This window comes from Xenopus laevis, chromosome 9_10S, assembly GCF_017654675.1.
Source record: "Xenopus laevis strain J_2021 chromosome 9_10S, Xenopus_laevis_v10.1, whole genome shotgun sequence".
In the NCBI taxonomy this organism is placed as follows: Eukaryota; Metazoa; Chordata; class Amphibia; order Anura; family Pipidae; genus Xenopus; species Xenopus laevis.
The window spans coordinates 32,813,726-32,832,928 of NC_054388.1; the positions used below are offsets into that span (position 1 = coordinate 32,813,726).

The 19,203-nt window shown below is 37.4% G+C and overlaps 1 protein-coding gene across 1 annotated transcript; it reads left to right on the forward strand.

Moving 5' to 3' along the window:
* Positions 1–936: 936 nt before the first annotated feature.
* LOC121399080 (chemokine-like receptor 1) lies at positions 937–9,301 on the forward strand. Its single transcript, XM_041578906.1, has 2 exons — positions 937–1,727; positions 8,890–9,301. The coding sequence occupies exons 1-2, from the start codon at positions 937–939 to the stop codon at positions 9,299–9,301; spliced, it is 1,203 nt and encodes a 400-aa protein (XP_041434840.1).
* The last annotated feature ends 9,902 nt before the right edge of the window (positions 9,302–19,203 follow it).

Genomic DNA, 19,203 nt, shown 5'->3' on the forward strand with positions numbered 1-19,203 from the left:
CCTTTTTACCCATAAAGTGGATCACTGTACCAGAGGCCACCCCTTCAGACTAGAAGAAAAATGAAATTTCAAGCAACGTAGGTGGTTCTTCACAGTGAGGACCATGAGATTGTGGAATTCACTGCCGGGTGATGTTGTGATGGCTGATTCAGTTAATGCCTTTAAGAATGACTTCGATGATTTCTTGGACAGACATAATATCTACATATATTTAAAAACCCAATTTAACGATATAACTACTGTATATATATATATATATATATATATATATATATATATATATATATATATATATATATATATATATATATATATATATACACACACATTAATATGTCGTAAATCATTTATAATAAAAATAGTATTTAGTATGATGTAATAATCTAAAGTAATCTGCAACTTGTCTTCATTTTTCATATTTGTGTTTTTTTAGTTATTTCTCTTGTCGCTCTCCAGTTTGGAATTTCAGCAGTTTTCTGGTTGCTATGATTCAAATTACCAGGGTGTGGTTAAATGAAAGACTGTTATATAAATAGGAAAGGGCCTGAATAGAAAAATAAACTATGAAAATAGACAATAAAAAATAACAACAATCAAATGGAGGATAATGTACAATATATATTAGGGGGCCCTCTTTTCAGATAAAATTTAATTTATCTGTTTGTTACTGTAGGGATAATACTTTTGGTTTAATGAATGCTGAACACTTCCCATGAAGGTGTTGCTCTATATAGTTGATTGATATCCTTGTGGTTTACAGATCAATTCTGAATACATATTGTATAACAAATGGAATTTAACCCAGTGCTGGTTACTGGGTCTCACTCACCACTCATTTCTGATCTGATTCAGGTTCTGATAATGGAGGTGATGAACATAACAGAGATGATATTAATAGAATTATTTGAATACGAGGTAGAAGTGATGGAAGACCCAATGGAAGTAATGGAAGTGATGGAAGTCCCAAAAGAGCTTTGCAATTACACTCCTTACTCACCTGAAGTCTTAGAAGCAGTTTGTTATACATCTTTCATGTTGATTACACTTTCCTGCATCCTAGGATTAGTGGGCAATGCTGTCGTCATCGCTGTTACCGGATTCATCATGAAGAGAAAAAATAGTCAAATCTGGTTTCTAAATTTGGCTGTGGCTGATTTTTGCTTTTCCCTCCTTCTTGGGATTTATGCTCATTATATTTTCACAGAGAACTGGCAATTTGGATCATATTTATGTAAAATCTCTAATTATACTTCCACGTGTAATATGTATGTAAGTGTTTTCATCATCACAGCTCTGACTATTGACCGTGTCTTATCAGTGGCCAAACCAATATGGCACCATAAGAATTTCTCTGTAAGGTTTTGTTGCTGGATCTGCGCTGCTATTTGGATACTAACAGCTTTGGTCAGTCTTCCAGTGTTACTATTAAGTGATGAGATTCAGTACGGTGACAAAATGCATTGCAGAATAGTCATTGCTAAACCTTCCTATGCTCACAATATTCATAAAAGAGATTTAAATGACAGCCTGGAATACTACCATGTATCAAAAGAGTATAGCTACAATTTTAGTGGAGTGGTAAATAGCAGTGAAACCAAACATGCCATGCCAGGAATCATTATTTCATTTCCAATGACAAAATTAAATCCCATATATACTTTTCAGAAAATTAAGAATGCTACAATAACAATATATTGTACCGTTAACCTCAGGGAGCTCAGGGATACGGCATTTTTTTTTTTTTTTTTTTTTATTATTCTTTATTTAGCAATTTTCATACATCGGGGTACATAAGAAAAGAAAAAAAAAAAAAAAAAAAAGGAAAAGGTATTGGGGGAGGGCAATTTTACACCTCACATTAGCAGGTATTAGCAAACCATTACACATTTTCCATATCCTCTTTTCCTATATCCTATTTTTTATATATAGATGGGTATCTACCTTCCTCAGATCTGGGATCTATCTACCACCTTCTGCTCCCATCAGTTGTCTATATCTTATCCAAGGCTGCCAAATCTTCCAATAGGTAGCGCTATCATTATATTTTATCGCTGTAATTTCCTCCATTTCCCTAATCTCCTCTACAGCTTTGACCCAGTTCATAAGTACAGGCGCATCTTTCGCTTTCCAGGTCTTAGTAATTATAGATTTAGCCGCTTGTATCAACTGGAAGATAAGTGGGTTCTCTAATAGTTTGTAGCTCTCAAGGTTTATATTTAGAAGGATTAATGTGTACTCCTCCTTCTTAATCTTTACCTCAGTTATTTTATAAATGCATGTTAACACATAATCCCAGAAAGCTTTAAGTATGGGGCATGTCACCCATATATGTACATGTGAGCCTTCCTGTTGATTACATCTCCAGCATATCTTTGATGTCTCTGAATTCATTTTGTTAAGTTTAACAGGTGTATAGTGCCATCTAGTTACCATTTTGTATATCGCTTCTCTGCTTTTCATAACCTTTGTTATTTTAAAGCCATTTTTAAAGATCTTTTTCCAGACCTCATATGGAATGGTTTTACCCAATTCTTCCTCCCATTGTCTGCAAAACGGCCACGTTGTAATTCCTTCACTAATTAGTAATCTATTATATAATTTTGATACTGGTTTAATTATATCTTGATCTTCTTCTATTAGTTGTTCCCACCATGTTGATGTTCTGTCCCAGTTCTTATTTCTATTCAAATTCCTATAGTGGTTGAGTTGGCAGTATCCCCATCTATCTCTAGGGTGTGTTCCCCATATTGATTGTATCTCCTCTAGTGGGATCAACTTTCCCTCTCTCATCATATCCTGCATTCTAGTAAGTCTTTCATCTTTTTTCTCCCACCTCGTGAGTGCTCCCTTTTCCATTCCAGGGGGGAAGTTTGGGTTATTGCATAGTGGTTGTAGTATATATGGGGTGTTTGTCAAATGAAATTCCAGTTAAGTTCTGTGCCAGATTTTCAAAGATGCATTAATTAGGGGATGTTGTGTTATTTGTTTATTTGCCCTCCATTTATCATCCCATAGCAAATTTTCTATAGGTATACTGCCCCAAACCTGTTCTAGATTACACCAGTCTTTTTTCTCTTTCCTAGAAGTCCAATTCAGTATTCTGGCTAAGTGAATTGCTATGTAGTATAGATATGGGTCGGGAACTCCTTGTCCTCCCTCTTCTTTGGTTTTTGTTAGGATCTTGAAGCTTAGTCTTGGGTTTTTCCCTCCCCATATAAATTTTGTGAAGAGGGCTTTAATTGATTTGAAAAAGGATTGGGGTAGAACTATTGGTAAAGTTTGTAGGAGGAATAATGCTTTGGGCATTACCATCATTTTAATAGCTTGAATTCTTCCAAGCCATGAGATCCTGATGTTTTTCCACTTATCAATTGTTTTTTGAAGAGTTATTAACAATGGGACATAATTATCTTGGTACATTCTGTCAAGATCCCCACTCAGTTTTATCCCTAAATATTTTATGTAAGAGTTTGACCACTTGAATGAAAAATTTTCTTTAATCTGATTCGCAGTCTCTTTATCCAAGTTTATATTCAAGATCTCTGACTTGGAAAGATTAATTTTAAAATTTGATACTTCCCCAAATCGGTTAAACAGATGCATTGCATTTGGTAGTGTAACCCTAGGGTTTGTTGTGAATAATAGAAGGTCATCTGCAAATGCTGCACTTTTATATTCTTTGCTCTTTACTTGCAGCCCTGCAATATCCCTGTTGTTTCTTATATGCGCTAATAGAGTTTCCATCACTAATAAAAACAATGTAGGTTATAGTGGGCATCCTTGACGGGTGCCATTATGTATCATAACCGTCTGAGAGAGGGTTCCGTTAATTTTTAATTTAGCGGAAGGCTTATCATATAGGGCCATTATCTTATGTCTAAACCTTTCCCCAAACCCAAATTTTTCCAGTGTAATTTCCATAAATGTCCATGATATTCTATTGAACGCTTTTTCAGCGTCTATTGAAAATAGACACATTGGAATCTGGGATTTTTTTGCATGTTGTATCAAAGATATTGTTTTTGCTATATTATCCTTTGCTTCTCTTTTAGGAATGAATCCTGCTTGATCGTTGTGTATCAACTGCGGTAAGTATTGTTTCAATCTTTTTCCCAGTATCTGGGCATAAAGCTTCATATCTAGATTTATCAGTGAGATGGGCCTATAGCTTGAGCATAATTGAGGATCTTTGTCCTGTTTGGGTATTATGGTTATTAGTGCTTCTTGAGCTTGTTTGTGAAAGCCATTGCTTTTTGAGATGTGTAGTGATGGGCGAATTTATTCGCCATGCGCGAATTCGCGGCGAATTTGCGCGATTCGCGCCGAGCGAATAAATTCGCGAAACGCCCGTGAAAATTCGCGGTAAAAATTCGCCGGCGTTCGAAAAAAGTCGCCGGCGTCAAAAACGGGCGCCGGCGCAAAAAACGGGCGCCGGCGTCGGAAAAACGGGCGCCGGCGTCAAAAACGAGACGCCGGCGCTGTTTCGCGAATTTTTCGCCATTTCGCGAATTTCGCGCGAAATACGCAAATTTTTCGGCGAAGCGAAACGGCGCAAATTCGCCCATCACTAGAGATGTGATTAAAATATTTGTCTAATAAAGGTATTAAGTCTGTCTTAAATATTTTATAAAATGATGCTATGTACCCATCTGGGCCAGGGCTTTTTCCTATCTGCAAATTTTCGATTGCCTCCTCTATTTCTTTAACTAGAAAGGGTGCCTCCAACTCTAATGCATCTTCTGGTGACAAGGGTTTCAATTCAGCTTCTTTAATAAAGTTTTCCATCTCCTCTAGATTCTTCAACGTATAGTTCTTTTTTTTTATGTTATAAAGAGATTGGTAGTACTCTCTAAATGTTTCTGCAATCCCCTTCGTATCATAGTATATCTTATTTTTTATATTTCTTATAGCTAACCCCTTAACACACATTTTAACGTTTCCCATAGGGTAGCCGGTGAAACCTCTGGGGTGTTGTTGTTCTTTATTATCTGTTTTATCAGTTTACATATTGTTTCTCTATTTTTTTCATTATGTAATAAATATTCATTTAATCTCCAATTATATTCTATTTTGCCATTTCCTGGTATCGTATAGCTAACTATTACTGGCGAGTGGTCTGATATTATAGATGTTGCTATTTTTGGTTGTGTAAATAGATGGGTCCATTGTTGTGATACCATAATATAGTCAATACGAGAATAAACTTGATATTTTTTTGAAAAATATGTGTAGTCTCTTTTTTGCGGGTTAATAATCCTCCATATATCGACTAACTGGGCCTCTGCTAATGCTCTTTTTACCATTTTTAAACTTTTATATGAGATATTAGTTTTACCCGAGGAGGAGTCTATCAGGGGGTTCATTGTTATATTTAGATCTCCACCCATTATTATTAGCCCTTCCCTATATTTTTCCAAGTCTTGTAAAAACATTTTTAAGAAGTGGGTCTGTTTACTATTTGGAGCATACACATTAGCAATTGTACATTTTTGGTTCGCCAAACTCCCAATCACTATTACATATCTGCCTTCCTTGTCCGTCTTGTATTCTTTTAATTTAAATGGTAAGTCTTTGTGTATTGGGGTCATCACTCCTGTCGCTTTTTTATCTGGGTTATTACTCATATATATATTGTGATAATTCTTTAAATTTAATTGTGGTAGATGATTTTGCTTAAAGTGGGTCTCCTGTAGCATTACTATTCTAGCCTCATTTTTCTTACACTCGTAGAAAACCTTTGCTCTTTTAATGGGTTCGTTAATCCCGTTAACGTTTAATGATAAGACCTTAAATTCCATAATAAATTAATTACTCTTACTTCTTGTGCAGATCATGGCCTACTTTCCTCGTTTTCTCTAGTGCATATTTGGTTGCCCAGTTGTAATGTTTGTGCGTATCGTGGTGTAAATTGCCCTTTGGGGTATGGGATATCCGGAGCTCCGCTCCAGGGGAAAAAAAAAAAAAAACAAAAAAAAAAAAAGAGAAAGGGAAAAAAGAAAATTTGTTCAGCCGCGCCAATATCTTGGGTGTATTTCCCCATGATTGGCTGTTGCCCTTTGCGGCTCCAGTGGTATTACCACTGTTTTTGGGTGGTTTTAGTTGCCTGAGCATCCGGAGGGTGTTGTTTTACCTTCACTCGCCCTCCTCTCTCTCCTTCTAATCTAATCTAGCATGATTCTTCTCCCATCCCATACCTGTCCCCCTCTCCCGCCCCCCCCACCCCCACACACCCCCTCCCCCATCCTCCCCGACCCCCCCCACCATCATTATTACATTCAGTCACCAAAAAGATATGTAGCACATTTCACATTTCATCTATATGCTTGATAATTTTTAGGGGGTGTCCAGGTAAAAAAAGGACGTGGGGAGGGGATGGGGGGGAGGGGAAGGGGGGGAAGGCGGAGGAGAAGGGACCCAGGGAGGGGAGAGGAGAGGGGGAAAGCCTGCAAATTAAGTTTTCAGCAAAATGTATATATTTTTTTTTTTTTCATTATATTAGTTCTGCATGGGGTTTCTCCTTTATTTTTCTTTTCTTGCTGGTTTCTTCAGTGGTCCTGCAGTCTTAGTCCAATCAGTCTGTTGGCTCCATGTTAGCTCCCACTTTCGCTGGTTTCCTTCTGGCCAATCCATCAGTTCCATTTGGGGTAGATTCATTTTTTTCAAAAAAATATCCAGATCTTTCGGGGTTCTAAATACCGCCCAGGTCCCATCTTTTTGAACTGTTAATGAAAACGGGAACCCCCATCTATATAGGATTTTTTTCTCTCTTAGGGCATCTGTTACTGGTTTCAAGGCTCTTCTCTTTCGCAGTGTTGATTTGGCCAAATCCTGATAAAGAATAATAGTGTTTTCTTCATACACTATATGATCTACAGCTTTGGCCTTCTGCAGTATTTCTTCTTTAATAGCATAACTCAGAAGACAACACAGGATATCTCTAGGTAGATTTGGGGGTATCGTCTTCGGTTTTGGAATCCGGTGGGCTCTTTCTATCTGTATTTCGATTGCTTTATCTATATCCTTGTTAGTATATTATTAAATATTTGTTGCAAAAAGGATTTTATGTGTTCATCCTGTATTGTTTCTGGAATGTCTCTGACTCTCAGATTTTTTCGCCTGTTCCTGTTTTCCAAGTCTTCAATGCTTCTAAGTACTTCAAAATAGTCATTATCTTGTTGTTGTATTTTTGTAAAGATAGACTTTTGGTTGGTCTGTATTTCCAAAACCTTATTCTCTGTGTCTTCAATCCGAGTAGCAAATTCCTCCAGATCCTGTTTAATTCCCCTTATATCTTCTCTTATAGGCGTTGTCACCTCAATCAGCATTTCTCTAATTTCTGCTTTTGTTGGTAGATTAGCAATTTTTTCCTGTATATCTTCAATCTCTCCTTCATCTTCACTTACTTTCCGAATCTGCGGAGGCCCTGTTAGTGGCTCCTAAGCGTTCCCCTCTTGCTTCTTGAATTGATGTCCTTCTTTTTGATTCTATTTGTTCTTTTGTCTTTCGGCTAAATAGTGCTGTTATCTCTTTTTGTGTTACCTGGGGGCTTTTAACAGGCATTTTTGACTTCTCTTTTACACTATCCGCCTCCTCGCGATTCTGCTTTTAGCTTCTTCCCATTTTCCCAGTCGCTTTAGTATGGAGCAGCACTTTTTTTTTTTTTTTCCTCCTGCAGATTTTTTGCTCCCTAGGCAGCAAATAATATTAGGTAACCGTGGATAGCAGTGCCCAGCCAATACCGGCCACTCTCCACATCAGAATATATCGCAGCACTCCTTCCAGGGGTATCCAGGGGGGTATCTTGCTCTCAGTTGCAGCAGTCTTGATTTAACATAACTGAGCTGAGTAAATGAATATTTGGGCGACCTAAGCAGTGGGGAATATATGTTCAGCAGTAAATGTCGAGATGTATTGATAGCAGCCTATAGCAATCAGTAACCGATAATCCCCCCAAGCGCCAGGCCAGCTAGCACCAAATAGTCCAGGAGGTCAGCTTACAGAATTATAGACTTTAGCACCCTGCTCAGAACCCCTGTTCCTTAGTTGCAACCACCTCCACAGCCCCCAATAATCTTTTCAAGTTAGGCAGTCAGTGGGAAATGTGGGATCCACTTGGATTCGGAGCCTTTCAAGATGTACTGCTGCTTAAACTCACTGCATTTACATATACTGCGTTTACATATGCGTTAAAACAGTCAATATGCCACAAATAAATGTTCTCTTCAGTGCGATTCTGCTTCAGAGGTAGTATATGATGGGTATATGGGACACAGTGTGGATACCCTTTTAATATTCTATATTTACAAGAATATATTTAACAATCAGCCTTTTAACCCAGCCCTTGGTACCTCTCTGTAGTACTGTTATGGCAGCGTTGTAGCAGCGCCAATGCGCTGTCGGCGTCCACGTGGTATGGAGGACGCTTCCTTCCCCACTGCTTTCTGCCCTCTTCAGACGGCAGTCTCTTCTCTGCCTCCGCGTCTACTGCCCGACTGGGTGCGTGCGGGAGTGTGAGGGATCCCTCCTGCCCCCCTCGTCTGTTCGTCGTGGGGGGGGATGTTCTCAGCCCAGCTTAGCTTGGCGTCGGAGGTGAGGTAAGTCTGGAATAGGTTTTACCTTTGCGGTTTCCCTTGGCCGCTCTCTGTTCCTCACTTGCTACGTTCCCCTCTCACTATCTTGCGCAGGTTGTCCGATTGTGCCGTGAGCTCGAAAAACTTTACATTTACAACCGGCCGGTTGGCTCCCCTATTCTCCCTACTTTCAGGGTGGGAGGTTGGGGGTCAGTTTAGCGTGATCCCCCCGCTATTTTCATTAGGTGTTGAGGAGGCAAGTTGCGAGCTCACACCGCCATACTGCTCAGGTCAGCTCCACCCCTATTCCCAGGGATATGGCATTTTCAACAGGCTGCATTGTTATCCCGTGTATAGTTCTTGGTTACTTTATCCCATTGGCCGTCATTCTGGTTTCCAATCTAATCATTGCTCAGCAAGGGGGGAAATCTCAGTCCGTGAAGAGCCCCAGACTATATAGAATTATAATTATGATAGTCCTGTTCTTTTTCTTAACATGGACCCCACTGATCACAGCTCAGATTATTTTGCTAGCTGCTCTTTATAGTGAGAATGTCATACTGATGTATAAAATGTACTGGGTGATGCCACTTGTGTCCAGCATAGCCTTTAGTAACAGCTGCATAAACCCCATCATATATGTACTGGTTGGCACACAGGCTAGGAAAGCTCTTTCTGATTTTATGAGCACACGACTGTCTTTTTTAAGTGGCACCCAAAGATCTGGATGATATATTGCCTTTGATTCAATTCACTAGCTAAACTTTTGCAGACATATACTGTTCTCTTAAAAATCATACCTATTGTTATTTCCTTCTCTTGTACTCATACCCTTGTGCAATGGTGTCAGTCAACAAAAAACTGTGTCTGGGGGGCACAGTATAATGTGCAGTATAGTAAGGAAACTGTTATATTTGACCATCATCTAAAGTGGATTCTGGGGCCCGGCATTCTCCCAAACCTTGCAAAAAAAAAAATTGCACCACAATATGGAAATTACAAATTTGTTAGGATCTCCTTAAGGTCATCTATACTGCTATGAATCTTGCTTCCAGCTATACCCTTTATGCATTTAAACATAATAAACATTGAAGGTTTTTCTGTCCCAAGCAATGAATACTTAGGGTCAGATTTTTTCAAGGGTCAAATTTCAAATAAAAAAAAACTTCAAATGGGCGATGTTGAATTTTTTAAGTACATGATAAATTTTGATATTCGAATTTTCAATTTTTTTTAAAATTCGAATTTACACTTCGACCCTTGATAAATATGCCCCTTAATATTGAATAAACCTTCATTGAACACAGTAGTCCTGAGAAGGAATGGGTTGGTGTCGGCAAATAGTTAAGATGAATATTACTGCAGCCAACATAAATAAACAGGCGGATGGAGTTGCTAAATACTTTCTGATTTCAAAAAGCTATATTAAAGTTGTTCAAGGGACAGAGGAATAATGTTAAATTATCTGTTAATGTTAATTATTATCTGTTAATGACTTATTACCTTGACCTTATTTATTACATATAGGGGTTAGTGTTTGAGCCCCTTAAATTCTTTTTTGCGACATAATCTAACCTATATATGTATCTATGGTATGTAATGCCTTAAAAAAGTTTGTAATATTGAATAAATATAACAAGCAAACTTTTAAAATATAATAAACTCTCTTTACATTTGCATGAAATCATTTTGTCAGTGTCTGCTTCCTTCCTGTCTACTTATTTCCTATGAAAGGGCTGCAGAGCAAATGACATGAATCCTCTAGTCCAGGGTTTCTATTGTAGACAGTTAATGTAGTTAAGTTGGGTTGACAAAACTCTCTCCAAATTAACCCCAGTGCACAGATATGAACATACCTATATAACCCCCTCTATAAACTCACATATATTGCTGTCAGTGTCGGACTGGGATGCCAGGGGCCCACCAGAAAACATTAGACCGTGGGCCCACTTTCCAAACTATTATTCCTCCTCTCCTCACTCAATCTCTTTATTCTCCTAGTCTTTTATATTTACTTAGTCTATTATTCCATTATTAAGCATTTTTCCCCATAAAGAAATAGGGAATGACCATGAAATTGGCCACATAGTTAGAAGCAAAAGGCCCACTGACACCTGGGACCACCGGGAGTTTTCCTGGTATCCCGGTGGGCCAGTCCGACACTGCAGATACAAGAAAATCCTTGTATACAATCAAATTAAATCGCTGGTGCAGCTCCAAGCAGAGAATCTACAGAAAGATCTGTATGATGGTGTTGGCTGCATTTTTTAACATTGTGCTTGGTTTTGTCATTAGTGACAGGTTCAGACTATGTACCAAACAAGTATGATAAAGGTTGGGCAGTTTCATAACCAGTGCTGAGCTTTGAGGAGATGGGTGGGGGACTTGTGGGAAAACGTACAACAGCTTCTATGGCAGTCTGGAAGGTGCACACAGACCTTAAAATATAATGACATGTGACAGTCTTCAACTGTGGCCAAGAGCAAAAGAAAAGTCTTTCTGTAAATGTTTATTTAAAGGGTTTAAGAATTATATTTGTCATCCTCTGCCTTCGCTTATTAGCTCCTCAAATAACACATAGTCCTGGTGAGTTAAAGGGTCACTATACTGTACAGTAACATTTTACAGTAATATAATGATGAGTGCAGGGAATATCTCTGCTGGCATAATATTTAGGGTAAGAATCAGCACGGACGGAATACCATGTGTTCTGTATACCTATCTTTTTAGCATGATTTTTAAATAAAGACTATATTTTTAATATAATATGGAGTTTTGGGATAACTTTTTTGGTTTTGAATAAGAATCAGCATGGCACCATCCGCAATTTCCATTTCAATTTAAAAAAAAAACTTTATTTCCTTCACATAACTTTTCGATCTCTGACATGAAATATTTTAGGCCCCAATATAGGCCTGTTGTCAAGCTTAAGGCTTTTTAAAATCAAAGTAATTTTTTGCATACTTCGACCATCAAATAGGATACTACGACTTTGAATTTACTTCGACTTCAATTTGAAGTAAAAATCATTCGAATATTCGACCATTCTATAATCGAAGTACTGTCTCTTTAAAAAAACTTTGACTTCAATACTACGGCAAATTAAACCTGCCGATTTAATCGTTTGATCGAACATTTTTTATTCGATCGTACTATTGCCAAATTCAAAGTTTGATATTCGAATTCGAAGTTTTTCAATTCATGCCTGAACAGCGTCATATCGGGAGAGTGGGTCTGGCCTGGCAGGGTCCCATGAGGGTCGGGGCCCACCGGATTTTTTGCCGGTGTCCCGCCGGGCCAGTCCAACACTGCTTGCTGTCGATCTTAAAGTGATACTGACATGGGAAAACATTTTTTTTTAAAAAACACATCAGTTAATAGTTCTACTCCAGCAGACTTCTGCACTGAAATCCAATTCACAAAAGAGCTTGTTTTATATTCAATTTTGAAATCTGACATAGGGCTAGACATATTGTCAGTTTCCCAGCTGCCCCCAGTCATGTGACTTGTGCCTGCACTTTAAGATGGAACAACTTTCTGGCAGGCTGTTATATCTCCTACTTAATGCGTTTGAAACAGTCTCAGTGGGACTTGGCTTTTACTATTGAGTGCTGTTCTTAGATCTGCCAGGCAGCTGTTATCTTGTGTAATGGAGCTGCTATCTGGTTACCTTCCCATTGTTCTGTTGTTTGGCTGCTGGGGTGGTGGGGTGGGAGGGGGTGATATCACTCCAACTTGCAGCACAGCAGTAAAGAGTGACTGAAGTTTATCAGAACACATGACTTGTGTTCTGTTTGCTCTTTTAAAAAATGGATTTCAGTGCACAATTCTGCTGGAGCAGCATTATTAACACATGCATTTTCCCATGACATTATCTCTTTAAGATCACAACAGCTTTTGAAATTACAGTATGCTTCTACAATAAATCATCCAATCCATCACAACACCACCCAGCAGGAAATTTCAAAGCTTCAGTGCCCTGACCATGGGGAAACACCTACTGTATGTTGCTTCAAAATGAAAGTCTAAAGGGGTGGCCTCTGGTGCACTGATCTTTTTTTATGGGAACCATCCCTGGTCTGTGTAGAATACCTTCTAATGTACTTGTAAATTGTAATCGCATATCTCCCAGCGGTCCCGTTTTGCGTGGGACAGTCAGGATTTTGACAGTTCAACCCGCAGTCCCAAATTGTTACTGAAATGTCCTGACTTTCTCTGTGATCTTCTGCACTGAACAGCCAGAAAAAGATACAATGTTTCTAAAACCTAAATTGCTTTTGGCAGAGAGCCCAGAATTCGTGGCAGGTGCACTTAGATGCTTTTGTAACAGTTTAAGATAAGCAAAGAAACAATTGTAACAATCTAAGATAAGCAGGTCTCTTGGGGAAACTGTGACAGCTTAAAGGACTACACACCTTCATTAGCAAAACTGTAATGAGGCATAAAAACCACAGAAATGTGTTCAAACTTTCATAACCTGCCAAATTTTGTAAAATGAACATGGTAATTAGGGGGTGGCCACAAATATGGGCATGGTCAAAACATTTTCAAATCTTTTTGTCCCTCTATTTTAAAAAAGTTGGGAGGTATGTAATCATGTCACCTTGCAAACACCTTTTCTCCAGAGAAAGCAACACCAGCCTTGACAGTCTTCCCATTATAGTTTAAATCCTCCATCTGTTTAGTTGCACTTCTCTGCACTGTTTATTATTATCCTTCTTAAGGATATGCACTGCATACTCAAGGTGAGGCTAACCAGTGACCTATAAAGAGACAAAATAATTTTTTCATCCTTCAAGTTAATTCCTTTTTTTATGTGTAGGAGGGTAAAGGTCCTTTGGTCCACTTGGCTTAAGAATAATTAAATAAATAAGAAACTGCAGAACAGGTGTTAATGGTTTGCAATGCGCAAGTAAGATTCCCAATGCAATAACAGCCTAACGAAAAATATTACATTGCCAGATGCAAATTTTTGTTTACAAAGTCTTATTAATTTTATTACATTTTCCCCAATGTGTACTGAAAACTTTCCTGATGTTCTGTACATGCTCTCCCAGTCTTTTAGTCCTGCCCGCATACTGGAAGCTGCAAGGGCATTCTAGAAGATACACCACATTAATGGTGTTGCCTGTTATTAGCCCATTGAGCTTATATTCTTTTCCAGTTTGATTGGATTTGAAGGAGTTCTTTTATTTTTTTGTTTCTTACCCTTTGTTGCTTTGTAACACTACAGTTACCACATCTGACAAATTCTTTTGTAGTAGATGGTTTTACTGCTTTTTATTTTCTCAAAAAAACTAGGTTCTTGCTGTTGTCTAAATGTGCTAGGGTGTTTAAATGTTACTGCTGGCCGATCCCATATCCCATCTTTCCGGTCTGTATCCATTCTTAACACGTGCTATGTTTCCTGAATATGCCGGCAGCTTTGTAACCATCTTTTCTGAACCTGGTTATATTCTCTTTATTCCTTTATTGTTTTCACTAGCAAAGAGTCTCTATCCATCTTTAAGTCACATTTGTATAATACCCCTTTGGCTTTAATTGCTCCTCTAATCATTCAGAATATTTAATATAATCTTTTTTTGAGCTGTTCCTTTTTAATTGTCTATGATTATGTATCCACTGGCTTCCTTCCGATATAGTCATGTCATAAGTTCCCCATTTGAAACATAAATATTAAGATCTAGGAAGTTTACTTCCACTGGGCTATAGTGGTATGTAAACTTTAAATTATAATTATTACTATTAATAGGAGCTATCAACTTTTCAAAATCCTCAGTGGAGCCGTTCCATATAATCAGACAGTCATTGATGTAGCACCTCCAGGTGACCAAATTGAATGCTGGAGATAGTAGAGTTATAACTGAAGACTCCCAGTAGCCCATAAAAAGATAGGCATAGCTTGGGGTGAATTTACTTCCCATAACTGTTTCAGTCACCTAGAGATAGAAATAGCCCTCATTAGTGATGAGTGAATTTTTTCACCGAGTTTTGCCACTAAAATGACACCCGTATAGCCTAATGGGTGATAAAATGTGTAGCGCAGTCAAATAATTGTCCCTGCATTTCGCAGACTTTTTCACCATTTCCAGAATTTTCGGTGAAGCAAAATGGGCCAGATTCGCCCATCGCTAGCCCTCATACCAAAAATAGTTGTTCTTTAAGATAAATGCAATGCCTTCAAGTTTACATTCTTTTTGGAATTGGTTTATCCCTGGGTCATTATTTAAGTAGTGCTCTACAACTTTTGTTATGATCTAGACTTATGTATATAGTGACATTACATCACATGTCATTATATAGCCCTTCTTCCATGTCTGTCCATTTATAATATTAATGGTATTCAGAGTATATCTAATAATAGTAATGTGCACACATATATTTTCAAGGAAAAATCTATGTATTGGGACAAATTACTTGTGATAGAGCCAATCCCAGAGATGATTGTACCCCCTGTTTGCTTAGAAATACTTATGAATTTGTGGCAGGCTTTAATCCCTCTCCTACTTATTTACAATTCTTTCCCTATGACCATTTTCTACAATGTTAAGCGGGGAAAAAACATTCATTCAACTTAAATCACTGCCTAGGAGTAACCCTTATTTCATTTTTATATTGAACTGAACAGGAAACCCTGATTAAAGGACCACAGTTATTTTCTAATCAAAGTGTTTTTATTTGAAATGTTGACCCAACACCAGTCAATGGCTAACTTGCTTATTTATGGGGACAAACTGAGAGCTTCTTAAAAAAAGGAGAAGGAACCTAATACCAAAGGAGTTTATTGCCAATAGATTAGACACAACAGTGCAATCTAGAATGCCATTTTTATTATTTTTTATTCATTAGAATGCTTTTCCATAAACAACTCTAGACACTGTCTCTGTTTGTTTAGGATAGCAGCTGCCATATTAGCTTACTTTGACATCACTTCCTGCCTGAGTCTCTCCCTGTTTACGCATAGCTCTGAGTTCAGATTATAGCAGGGAGGAGAGGATGGAGGGGGAGAGGAGTAAACTGAGCATGCTCAAGCCCTGCCCTGAAGGTTTAAGATGAAAATAGGAAGTCTGAAACAGAAGCCCATGTATAAACAATAGAAGAAAGAAATACTGTGTTTCTTTTGACAGACAACTCTGAGCAGCATTATTTCGAGGGTTTACTGGTGTATTTATATAGACCTTTCTGATAAAGTTACTTTGTGTTAACCTTTCCTTCTCCATTAATACTGATATATGGCTGAAAGTTTCCAGATACTGTATCAGGCATGTTAAAAAATCCCTAATGAATGAGTTGTTTATCAACTCAGTGATGTAGCCCTTGCCCATCAGGTCTGTATAGGCCCTCATTGGGATCTATCATTGGACCAGGTGAGATATGAACTTGTTTGGTGACCTTGCAAAATGACAGAAGCATTACATGCATGTCCAGCTTTATTAATCAAATAATATATACTGTATTAATTATAGTTAAAATAATGGTTTTTTTTCAATCTGGTATGCTGATTTGTCTGATAGTAAGGAGAATCTCAAATAAATTCATTTCTGTTATGAAAGAAGTTATTTACAAGCATAAATAAAATATTGACTCCATTAGTGATGGGCTGTGCTAGAAGCTTAGTGGAATAAGTGTCATTTAGAAGCTACAGGAAAGCTGATAGATGAGACACGGATACTGAAATACATGACTTCTGACTTTGAGACAGAGAAACCCAGGAATCTACAGTAACTTCTACAAGGTAAGAGGATGTTTTTACAACGAACCAGATCTTACATGCAGGTTACTATAAAGCTTGTGAGTAACTTGTACTGCAAAAGTGGGTCAACAGAATCTGATTAGTGCAGTCTGAATACTGGTGGACTTACACACTATTTATTAGCATAACAAGCATTTTCACTTCATTTTGTCTTTCCTTGTTTCTCTTTCTTACCTCCACTTTAATGATAAAGCAGAAAAGTGCCAGGGACATGACATTTAGGGGTAGATTTAGCAAAAGGTGGAGGTGAATTTTCGAATGAAAAAAATTCGAATTCCAGATATTTTTTGTGTACTTCAAATCGGGAATAGTCCAAATCCGATTCGAATTTGAAAAAAATGTAAAAATTCAAATATCAAAATTTTTCATGTACTGTCTCTTTAAAAGTTCGACTTCAACCATTTGCCATCTTAAACCTACCAAATTGCCATTTTACCCTATGGGGGACCACCTAAAACCTACTTGGAGTCAATTGGAGGACTTTGAAAAAAAAATTTTTTGGTGGGAAAACTTTGAATCGAATTCGATCGAAGGCACTTTTAATTTGATTCGTACGATTCGAATTCGACCGAATACGGACCTATTCGATCGAAAACGGACCTATTCGACCCAAAAAAAACCTTTGACTTCATTTCAGTTGGTCTTTTTGAAATCGAATTTCGACGTTTTTTCAATTCAAAATTCGGCCCTTGATAAATATGCCCCTATTAATACAAAAGAAATAAAAGCTAAAAGTTTGGCCATTTCAGACAGTGCTCAGGTTCTGTACTGATTTTTACTAGGAAAAATGATAAATGAAGGCAAATTGATTGACTCATCGTTATGTATCTTAGAGAACATGAATGCAGCATTTAATTGATGCCAAGGAATATCTCATGAAATAGTGACATAAGATAGCTATGGACATCTCTCATTAGGCACAGCTATTTCATTTCTTTTTGGTAGTGCTATTATTATCTGTAGCCATTGAACACTGGATGAGTAGATTGTGTCACTGCTTGGAGTCACTTTTTCAGTCCATGCTGCATGAAACACGAAGAATAAAGGGTTATTCATGTTTTTGGGAATGTGAGTCTGGCTTTGCACAAGTAAAAGTGCTAGATCATAAAAGATTATTAAGAGGGAATAAATACTAACGTTAATGCGAGAAAACACTGTTCCAACAATTAGTACATGCAGAATGCCGTTCTAGAAATCAGACAAACAGCAAAAAATAAATAAAAAGCAGAGAACACGTAGAATAATGAGGAAATCCGAAAAGCCAAAGAGAGGGGAGAGCACACAGTAGAACCTATGAGATGGATATGTGCATACTGTATGTATAGTTCATGACATTGTATGGGTGTGGAAGTTGATTGTTGCTGTTTGTTTTTATGTGCACCAGGGGTATCAGGTAAGTAAATATAATCACTTGGGGTGCCTAACTTTTAGCACCCTCAATTCTAATTTGCCTTTCGTTCTCCATTGATATAAATAAGCTGGAGAGAGAGTGCAGAGATGTGCCACTAAACTGGTTAGAGGGACGGAAGACTTAAATTATGAGGGTAGACTGTCAAGGGTGTGGTTGTTTTCAAGGACATTAGAGGACATTATAGACAAATAGCAGGGGACATTTTACCCATAAAGTGGATCACCGTACCAGAGGCCACCCCTTTAGACTAGAAGAAAAGAAATTTCATTTGAAGCAACGTAGGGGGTTCTTCACAGTCAGGACAGTGAGGTTGTGGAATGCACTGCCGGGTGATGTTGTGATGGCTGATTCAGTTAATGCCTTTAACAATGGCTTGGATGATTTCTTGGACAGACATAATATCTATACAATAAGGCTATTGTGATACTAAAATCTATAGTTAATATAGATATGGGTATGTATAGCTTATGTGAATGTATGGAGGGGTCAGTGTGTGTGTATGGATGCTGGGTTTCATTTGGAGGTGTTGAACTTTTTTTTTCCAACCCAATTTAACTATATAACTAGTGTATAGCTCTATATATATATATATATATATATATATATATATATATATATATATATATATATATATATATATATATATATATATATATATATATTATATGTCATTTAAATCATTTATAATAAAAAAATAGTATTTAGTATGATGAAGAGAGGAATATTCTAAAGTAATCAGCAATTTGTGTTTTTTTTATTTTTTTACTTGTTGCTCAGCAACTCTCCAGTTTTCAGCAATTTCAGCAGTTATCTGGTTGCTATGATTCAAATTACCAGGGTGTGGTTAAATGAAAGACTGTTATATAAATAGGGAAGGGCCTGAAAAGAAAAATAAATTATGAAAATAGACAATAAAAAATAACTTCCCAGAACAATTGATTTTTGGCTTCCAGGTTCAATGACCCCCATTTTAAAAGTTTCTAAGAGTCAAAATAAGACGGCAAATAATTAAAAAAACAAAAAAATAATGAAGAGCGATTGTTTCTTAGAGTTGGCCATTCAATAACATGCTTAAAGTTAACTTAAAGGTGAATCGCCCCTTTAAAAGCAGACTGTACATGGAGGATAATGTACAATTTATATTAGGGAGCCCCCTTTTCAGATAACATTTCAGATAAAGTTTAATTCATCTGTTTGTTACTGTAGGGATAATACTTTTGGTTTAATGAATGCTGAACACTTCCCATGAAGGTGTTGCTTTATATAGTTGATTGATATCCTTGTGGTTTACAGATAAATTCTGAATACATATTGTATAACAAATGGAATTTAACCCAGTGCTGGTTACTGGGTCTCACTCACCACTCATTTCTGATCTGATTCAGGTTCTGATAATGGAGGTGATGAACGTAACAGAGATGATATTAATAGAAGTATTAGAATACAAGGTGGAAGTGATGGAAGACCCA